The following is a 10699-nucleotide window of genomic DNA, read 5'->3' on the forward strand; positions in this document are numbered from 1 at the left end:
TAATAATAAACTAATCAAGTTGAATAGTTTTGGAGTATTTATTGTTTAACCTCACTAATTAATTCCAACTTAAATGTTTTATTTCTTTTATATGATATTATTTTATATGAGATGAGGTTTTTTTTAAAAAACACCGGCTGGATGTAATGTGCTGAGTTTTTTGGAAACCTGTATAAGTAAATTTTCAAAGCTGGAAAATCTGATCCCATTACGTTCAGACTGTGACGCCAAGGTCTGTTGATGTATATATTAAAAATACTTTTAAACCTGTTTTTTTGCCAAATTCAATTTTTAAAAATGTCGCTATCATCGATAAGCATTCCCTATTTACTGTGCAAACATCCTATTCGTTTCACCACTTCATACTTAATGTTTATTTATTTTATGGTAATCAATAACCTGATGACTTTCTCTAAGTGTTTTGTTTGGCTGCCATTGGCGATTGTTCCTGAGATAAAAATTTGTAGAACTTAATGCATTTATTCAGTTTTTATTGCTAAATGTTGCAACTCTTCTTGTCAAACCTTGCTGATGTATGATATTGAATTGCAGGGCCTCTATAAACAACAAGAAGGGTTACAGTTCCTTGGCGGCAGGGCCATCAAGGGAGGAAGGGATAAGAAGATATGAGCAGGTGATTCACTTGGACAAAGAGGGTTTTCCCTCCTCGGAAACACCTCTTTGCAGCGGAAACAGGTCAGTAAATAATTTAATCACTCACTTTGTATGGCCATATATGCACCGATTAAGCTTTGCCATTAATATTTTCCTGTGTTGGCTACTGTTTAATGAGTCAATCCTTTAAGTTTATTATACCCACTTTGTTTTGTAGCCTTGATAGAGATGTGCAAAACAGCTCTTTTCAGAATCGACTAGTTCCATTTCGATGATCGGGAGAGAGATCTCAAATGTCAAATATTCAATCATCTCATTTTATCCATTGGTTCAGTTTAAAAACGCCTCTCTTTCCCTGACTCCAATCCATAGTTCTCTGTTGTAACCTTTCATTTATGCTTCCTCAAAAACCTAATTTTTTTTATTTCTCTTACTCTTTTAATTATTTTCCACTTCCAATTATGGCATACTAAATAAGAAATATTTGTTTCTCTTGATTTTCTTCTTCCAGAAAAGTACAGAAAATCAAGTACAACAATTGATCAAATCAATTCAATCTCGTTTGATTATTTTCTAAAATATACTACCATTGTTAATTGCACATTTCTTTTTCAATTATTACAATAACTGTTGATAATTATCATACTTCAATGATGTTTTTAACTCTTGATAATTTTGATGTTACCAATGTCATCATTAGCATGCAAATGAAATGTAATATGCACACATTTTTTGTACCTTAGATCTTCTACTGAAGAGCTATAGAGCTCCTCAAGATTTATTTTCCGGTACCTCTGTGAAATAAATATGGCCTGACCTCTATGGGATCGAACCCACAACGTTCTGAACAAAGCCCTGAACGTTCTGATACGAGTCCAACGTTCTCGGTTATCAACTGTACATTTACAAATATTAAATAGTACATAGGCATTTCTTTGTGCTGGGTAACCCGACCTGAGTCAGTTAACACTAATTTTTGTCAGGCCCACAAAATGAATCTGGATGGAAATATCAAGATTCTTTTAGAGTACTTTGATGAGGACTGCACCAGAGAGTAGCCAATATGTAATTGTTGGACTTTCTAGAAATCTGAACTAAAAAATAATAGGTGCATGTTACTAAATATTCTTTCTTAATTATCTCCCAACCTTTTTATAACGCATGCTACAATGAAGAGTTCCCCATATTGAGGGGTGCCATAACTATTCCTACCCCCCCCCCCTCCACCCTGATACCTCTTCACAATAATTATTTCTATATATAGAGACCAGGGGTGCTCGCTTGCTACAATGTGGTGCGCTGGAGGTTCGGTATTAGCACATGGCCGGCCTGCAGATTTTACAGCTTTTCATTCTAAATATTTTAAATTATTCTTTATCTCTTTCTGTGATGAAAGCGTGATTAAACTAGACAGGTTTGATATAGGTATCAATATTACTATTCAAACTTCAACCCTTAGTCAAGAAAGCAAACGCATAGGGCACTGGTGGGTAGTATCTGACCCAGGTAAATTTAATTCTTGTTAAAAAAAAAATGTCAAAACTTAATGACCTTTAAGAAAACTGAAATGTTTTTTCATCATTGCAACACGCTAAAGGAGTCCAGAATCGTTTTAAACAGAATTCATTTTAATATTGTCTTTTTTGTTTTTACTCATTTTTATACCTTGCTATAGATTCTAAGATATCTGCAGTAATAAAAAAAATAAATAAACTATCTTTTCCTCTTTTATTAGAACCCTTTTGGCCCGCCTGTTGGGTCACCTGATTTTCAGCAGGAACTTTTGCAAACATTACTGCTAAAGATATATTTATCCGTATCGTTTCTAAATCGTTGCCGAGTTCAAACATCCTATACTCATCTTTATACGCTCAACTATTGTTATGCCTCAAACTAGATAAGTTTTATCCGACCCACTACATGAAGGTGGGTTGGCTGTGGCCTTGCTCGGAAAACGCTAAAAGTGGAGGAATGAGAGAAAAAGCACTGCACCCACCTTAAGACTCCTGCTTGGCCAACAGCTGGAGACAAGGTAAGGTTTCCTCAGCTCCTTTCGAAGTTTATGGAGCACTCATGTACCAAAGCTGGTGTATTCAGGCCGGATCCGACCCCCCTTGCTGACTGAGGGTTAAATTAAGGACGCTTGTGATAGTGAAGGGTTTAGTAGCGAACCGGAAGTTCTTGTGTGTGTCATCCAAAAATTTTCCCGTTTGAAAAAATTATTTACCACATCCGAACCGGACTTGCCGGAGAAAACTGGCCAAACAAAAACAAATGGAGAAACCTTATTACGGATTGTGCATTATAGTCTGGATTAATTTTTCTTCATTTTATGTTTATATATTGTTTTATTTAAATATATTTACAGAACATACATGTTTTGAAACATTTTAGTTGCGTGATTTCCTTTATAGAAAAAAAGGAAAAGTTTGGAAACATCTGAAATTTCTCTGAAAGACTGAAATAACTTCGTATAGGTGGACATTAACGACGAGCAAACAGGTTTTATATGGTTACTCCTAATTCACATTTTTATTATATAAGTAATAGCTACTTGTAAGTATATTATCTTTAAAAACAACCTCATGAACCATATAGAAATAATTTTATATACTTTAAGGAAGAACGGGGAGGAAGTATATATGCCCTATAAGTGGCATGCCTCATTATAGGGGAACCCTTGGTTGTAGCACCCCTGGTATAGGCGCTGATTCCTAAGAATGCATTTCTTTTTTATAAATTTTGAGAATGTGCCTACATAATGAAAATAGTTAATACCTAATATTTATACAATAAAAAATAACAGGGAGTAAGCATATACAATCTGTTTCCTCAACGTTAATTTTGACTCACTCGAAGTTATTTAAATCTTTCCGAAAATTGATATTGCAATTTTTTTTTTCTATGATGGAACTTACGCCAGTAAAATAATTCAAAAAATGTATGTTGACAAATATATTGGCGTGAAAATAAATATATAAAAAATACGTAAATACAAATTAAAGTCGAAATTAATTTACACAATAATGCACTATTCCTTTTGTTTGGCCAGATTTCAAGTCCGGTTCAACTCTGGTTGAAGACATGATTAATAAATTCTTTAAGTGAGAATCCGTGACTGAAGAACGATATTTATTTTTTCTCGTGTTTATGTTTTAGAAAGATAGCTGATACACACACGTTTAACCAAATTAACAAGAATCTAAAATATGTTATGGTTTTGTTTTTATTATAATAATTTGAAAATCAAACATGTCTGTTATAGTAATTTATTAGAGTCCAATATTGTTACTAATATACCTCTATGAAATATACGTTTTATTTGACGCATCATGCAGCTTCTATTAAAAATAAAATAAAATTTTAATTTATTACAAAAGATTATTCATCATTCAAATGTTATTTTACAATAAAATTAAAAATATTTTTGACAATAAAATATAAAAATATAATTGATCGTAAGGTATTGGCCTTACATTCATGACTCTAACAGCGGTTTTGAAAAATAACATGGATTATTTGGACGCTGTAAATTTCCTACCTGAAAATCATTGTGCAATGAATGAATAGAAATAAAATAGAATAAAAAAAACTTTCAAAATGTATTTTTGAGTAAAATTTACTGTATAATATTTCTTAGGGAATTTTTAATGGGATACTAACATAATACAAGGCATTGGATACGAAAACAAATTGATGCTGAACCATATTTCTACCTCATTGCCTGTATCAGGTATAATGCTAAAAGCATACATTTAAAAACTAAAGACATTTTTTTTTCTAGTACAGTTAGTTGTTTCATTACAAATTAATGACGTGTATCGCTAGCAAAATATGATTATGAATTAATAATTAAAAAAATAAAATACAGTTGTCAATTAAAGCTTAAGGAAGAAAGAATAAAAATACTAGCTTTTTCTTTTAATATTTATTAATTAATTTACTATTAAATTACTAAATCTTTCACTATTTAATTATTAATGTTAAATTGTGATTAATATAAATGTTGGGAGGTGGGGGATGGCAGTTGGTGGGGAGCCTTGCTGAGATGTGCATTCAGCTACTCAGTTGAGTGTAAACTTGCTTCCACTCTGGGCGCCCTTGTTGGATCTCCCACCACTCTTCAATTATTTCTTCCCATATTTCTACTTGATTTATTTGTGATTTTTGGGATTACTGTCAGCTATTGTTGCCTGTGAGTGGTAATTTAAATTCTATGCAATATTTGTAATTTTTATCCTATATTTTATTATTTTATTTACATGTTTGTTTCGACGGTGATTAAGAATTTGATTGATTATTAAGAAGCATTTCATGTTCTATCATTTAGTTACCCAACTTCTTTTGAATTTAAACTTTAAAATAACATAATTTTAATGAGTTAAAAAAAAATGTATTATTGGTTTAATGAACATTACCGAATTGAACTCAACTAAAAAGCATTTAAAGATAAATAATTTTGGATGACAAATTTTTTTTTTATATTCAATAATACTCAAAGAAAAAGTATTATATTTAAAACTAAAAAGATTGGATTTGACTTGATATAGACCACCAAGGGTAGTTAATTTTTCTATTGGTGAATATTATTTAATTACGAAACATATTATCTTTAGTTAATTTTGCTATTTTTTTCTTTCAAAATATTTTGTATCTATAATGAGCAAATATGTTTACAGATTCTTTTTTTTTTTTAATTCTCCGGAAACGGTTATTATTGATAATATGTCATGCATTGTCCACAATTTTTTTTTTAATTTAAACTTTTATATTAATTAATTATTATGTTTGTTTTCGCTGTTAAAACATTTTGTCTTTGTGTATCAATGTTTTGGCACTTATTGTCAAAATGGAAAGTGTTCAAAACCAATTCGAGTGAATAAGGATTTTAATTTATTATTAGTAAATGTTTAATAATTAAATTTATTTATTTAAATAAATTAACTTATTTCTTTCGCACTACAATTTTTAAGGAAGAATATAAAAATAAATAAGTTATAATCTATTCAATATTACGTTTGACCCAGGAGCACTGATGGAGGTACATTGATAATATTAATTAATTATGAAAGAACGGAAATTTCATTATTGAATCAGCCTAATTGTTATGTTGCATTAAAATATTCTAATAATAAAATAAATTAAAATTATTCTCTTATAAACTAAATAATTCACATAAAAGAAAACATCGAAATCGAAGCTGGATTCGCTCAGGTACAAATTAATATGTTTAGCATTTTACCATCCTCTGGTAACAGATTCTTTTTTTCATTATTTAATAAACGGAAAGGAAGCCAAAATGGGTATTAGAGCGACTAAAAAGAAGTTTGGCTGAAGTTTGCAAAATAATCATAAGGAAACGTCAAATTCTTCTAGAAAAGGATCAAGGCAATAAAAGGGAAGGCTAGTAAACCAATTCAAAACGTGAAGAATGAAAGAGGGTATAATTACTGAAGATGAGGAAATATGGGAGAGATGGCGATATGATTATGCTGCAAAATTCTTGGATGTTGCTCTAGAGAATGTGGAAGATCAACATGGTACGAAAGCGGAAGAATATGATGACGTGATTTGGGCGGGGGATGCTCCAAGCGTATTAACCAAGTTAGATAAGAGATTATTAGTGAAGTTTTTTTTTGTTTTTTTTTGGTGAAGTTGTACCTTAGGAATGGGAGTGCGATGTCAAATAAAGGAAGTTCCATGCAATTGTTGAAGGTGAGTTGGGAGAGGAGTAGGTTCATTTTGAGCCCACCGCCAGACACTATACCTCATTTTCTTACTTAGAAATCATGGGTAAAAGGGAAAAGCGTCTACCTCGCATTCCTAGATATAAAAGTAATTTTTGATTCGGTTTATGAAAAGGAAGTATAGTATCTGCTGCTTTAGCCGCTAAATTAAAAAATAAATATAAGATCTTCGAACCATGACCCGAAAGGAATAAGTTGGATAAACGGAAAAGAATCTTAGACTTTTTGACATGAAAAAAGGAGTTGAACAAGGTGACAGATTTAGTTCGCTCATTTCCATCATTGTCATGGACGAGATTTTAAAGTATTGGTTTTCGAAAACAATATTTTCCTCATAGCAGACTAAAATTAAAATCTACAGCAAACAATTATTGAGTAAGAAGCTGGAAAGAAAAGATATGACACTGAATGCAAGAAAAAGCAAGGTGATGCATATTGGTCATGAAAAAGAAGAAGTGATAATTTGCTGCAAGAAGAAATACTAGAAACAGCCGTTTAGTACACCTATTTTGGAACACTATACAACTGTAAAGGAAGAATTTATAAAGAGCTTTCGAATATTCCAGAAAAAAAAAAAGGGCAAATAATGTGTATAACACTGTGGAGGGGGGATGAAGGGAGGTGGAAAACAATGTCAGGCTTCGCATCTTTAACATTACTCACCCTTCTGGACTTTCTTGACGTACCCCCTGAACATACTTCATGTAAAGTTTTTCTTTGGTATTTATTCAGTCTTATTAAAATTTATTCAACTAGTTTTCATAGAATTCAATTTGGTACTTTTGAAAGACAAATAAAAAACACAAAAAAAAACAACATTGATTCAATCGCTTTATCAATAATCAACAATAATATCTAATTCAAGATTAGTAATTTTTAATTATTGTTATTCTTCTCTACACATATTATTGAGGTGTAGATAGTTGACCGTAGATTAATGCTTGGAGAAGTTTGTCGGGGGGTGTGGTCAGCAAAGAACAACATAAATAAACAAAACCATATTTATTTATTAATTTATTAATATGGTTTTGTTTATTTATGTTGTTCTTTGCTTACCGCACCCCCCGACAAACTTCTCCAAACATATTACTATTATGTTTTATTATACAACAGTAATGTTTTTTTTTATTAATTTAATACTAGTTAAAAGTAGCACTTAATATAGATTACCTAATAAAATCAGAAAATATCGTATATATTTTCCAAGGTTATCAGAAAATTTATTATTTAAAATGGCAGAATTAATTTTAAATAATAAAAAACATAAAATATATTTTTCCTATTGATTATTTATTTATAATTTATAAAAAAAAAATCACTTCTTAATTAGCGTGGTTATTAATAACTTCTTAATTTATGATAGTTTTAGGATTGTTTAATAGTTTTTATAGCTCTTTAAAAAAATCCATCTAACTCTGACACACCTAGTTTGTCGTATTCCAAATCATTTGTGCTATTCATTATTTTTCTTACTGATGAGTTCAATTTTATATCAAGATGTAGATAAATAATAAAGAAAATTTTTATTTATTTTTATAAATTATTATTATTTCTTCCAATTCAGTCAAGCAGCGAATAAAGTAGTCCTTGACTTAATGGTTGTTTAGTTTATCATAGCTGATATACATCGAAAGATTATCCATTCGTGTTAAAAAATAGTTTCATTTAGAGTTGTGCTGTAGTTACACAATATAAACTATTTCTAATTTTTATTTAAGTTGTTTTATCTTACTACAAATTTTATTTGTTCATTTTATCAGTAAATTGATATGATTGGACTAAAATAAAAATTTTAATATAGCTTTTTTTCAGATTAACTTAATTTTATAAATAATTAAATATTTATCTAGCTAATTGAGTTGCAGAATTACTGATTTATGATTCAAAGTTTAATTTTATTTCGGGTATATGTATTTTTGTTTAATTTTTAAATGTGTGATCAATATTGTACCATTGCATTTCATAAACATAATGTTTAATTTGTCTTGTAAGATAGCTTAGTATGCAGTTTGTTATAGAAACTCATTTTTGGGCTGCATTGCATCGTGTCAATAACAATAATAATAATATTCTGTATTAATCCCGGGACTAGCCCCGTTAGAATAATATTACAGGCATCAAAAATAGGCTTTAGTGCCTTAGAGTAAAATATAAAATCTTAAAAATAATATGATATTATAAAAGATTACTTTAATAATAATTTGGAAAACAAACAAAAATTAAACAGCAATAATTCACAGAATATGTAAAATAAAAATAGAATAAATAAAATATAACCATAAATAATAAGGTAACTAACTAACTTCTAATTAAATAAAAAGAAAACAAATCAAACACAAATGAACTAATAATAATTAAAAAATATAAACAATTACTGTTAATAAAAATATTTATAAGTTTAGAAGATAATTAGAAAAACCAAATGTAGAAAGAAAAAAAAAATCAACCAAAAGACAAAAAAAAAAATAAGAATAAATCCTCCAACAAATCATAAATCTTAAGGTATATTCTGATAAAATAAAATAAAAGGAAAACAAATGAAGTAGTGATAATTATATGAACATACATACATATTTGTAGATTCTATATAAATATTTAAAAACATCCAATAATATTTACGTTAAATTTTATCTACCTTTTATCTATTTACTGTTTTATTTGAAGTTTTTAATTGTTATTCTTCGGGAATTTTGCGGACAGAAGGTGGTTGAAGTACGGGATTGGGATAAGGTTGGAATGGTATTAAAGTAACGAATGGAATTCCATAGGGAACAGGAGCGGATTCGGAAAGATCTGTCAAAGGCGGTTCGTACAAGTACAAGTTTCGGTGGGCAGTTCATATAAGGCAGTGCATGTAAGTCTGAGGGCTGAGAACGGGTGTGACGGGTATGTATCGTGGGTTCGACTTAAAAGAGGTCGAAAATGTATGATAGACGGCTGCATTAAATAACTTGGTTGAGGAAGGAAGGGTATAGCCACTTTAACTCTTCGTAAAATCGTGTGACAGACGCGTACCTCGGAACCCCGAACGTATAAAACAACTGTTTTATTTTGTCTCAAGATCCTCAATACCTCCCCGTAAGTCGTACAACTATAGTCAAAGTGGGGGAATATTAAGGAGGTAACCAGGATCCTACGTGTTTCAAAAGGAAGTTGGTGAAGAAGTGATTTAATCATCTTAGGGTGTAGAAGCTACGGTGGGAAATATCGGAAACGTGGTTTTTCTTGGAAAGGTTTTAGTCCAAGGTGGATCCAAGGCTTTTGACGAATGGATGAAATTTGATTGAATTATCATTTAGGAACAAGATTGGAATAAATATGAGGAATAGTTTTTAGGATATGATCGAATCCTATTATAATTTCCTTTGCATCCAACTTTGCTAGTTTTCTTCTGCTCAGTGACTTATGCGATTCATGTCTTCTTGAAGGTTCTTCGTGCCAACTAATAGATTAGAATGTGGGAAGGGCAGGCAAATTTGGAAACTATCAACGTAAAAATGGTATTGGGAGTGTTGGGTAAAGTGGGGAAGGTCATTGATGTTGATAGCGAAAAGTGTGGAGGGGAGGGTTGCTATGAACCCTGAGGGACTACGCAGGGGAGGGGACGTATCATAGATGGAGGTTCACCTGAACCATTCGTATCGGGAACGATCGCCAAGAAAGGATTGAAACCAGTGCAAAGCACTGTTGGGTAGAGGAAGATTTCGTAGTTTGGTAAGAAGGATGTTATAGTCAACTGTGTCAAATGCTTTGAGAAATCTATAAGGATAGGGATTGTTAGGTTTTGGTGTTCGATAACAGTTTGGAGGCCGTCGGTTATTTTAAGGAAAGCGGATTGTGTTGAACAGTCTGTTCGAGAGCCGGATTGAAGAGGGTTGATGAGGGAACGTTCTTCCATGAACCTTGAGAGTTGGTTGGTAGAGCAAGGCGTTCTAACGGTTTTGAAAGGTTTGAAAAGAAAGAAATGGGGCGCAAGTTATTTAGTGGGAAGGATTTGGGATTTTATTTATTAGTCGAACTAAACCGATTTTCCAAAGAGTAGAGAATGTGGCATTTTGGAAGAAAAAATAGTAGATTTGATAGAGTACAGGAATAAGGGCTGGAAAACAGGATTTAATCATCTTAATATTTTAGGCTCATTTACTAGATGAGTTGTGCATTTTTTTCATGAGATAAAGTGAATAACTCTTCCATAATAACTTACTTTTATTTTATTTTAATTATCCGTTTCAACATTTCGGGGTTATCGCTCCATCATCAGGCACTTCAATTTCAAATTATATAAATTAATCTGATCTCCTTATTTAGTCTTATATATGTATAACTTTGGCTAAAAT

General features: G+C 31.0%; 1 protein-coding gene across 1 annotated transcript in view; it reads left to right on the plus strand.

Annotated features, from left to right (window-relative positions):
• Positions 1-10699, plus strand: part of LOC106681602 (CLN3 lysosomal/endosomal transmembrane protein, battenin) — a 140453-nt gene that overhangs the window by 110136 nt on the left and 19618 nt on the right. Inside the window, exon 7 of the mRNA XM_067046351.1 lies at positions 553-696. Within this exon, the coding sequence (XP_066902452.1) occupies positions 553-696 (144 nt within the window). The remainder of the gene's footprint in view (positions 1-552; positions 697-10699) is intronic.

Source organism: Halyomorpha halys, unplaced genomic scaffold (genome assembly GCF_000696795.3).
Source record: "Halyomorpha halys isolate HHAL.00 unplaced genomic scaffold, Hhal_1.1 Scaffold350.1, whole genome shotgun sequence".
Taxonomy (NCBI): Eukaryota; Metazoa; Arthropoda; class Insecta; order Hemiptera; family Pentatomidae; genus Halyomorpha; species Halyomorpha halys.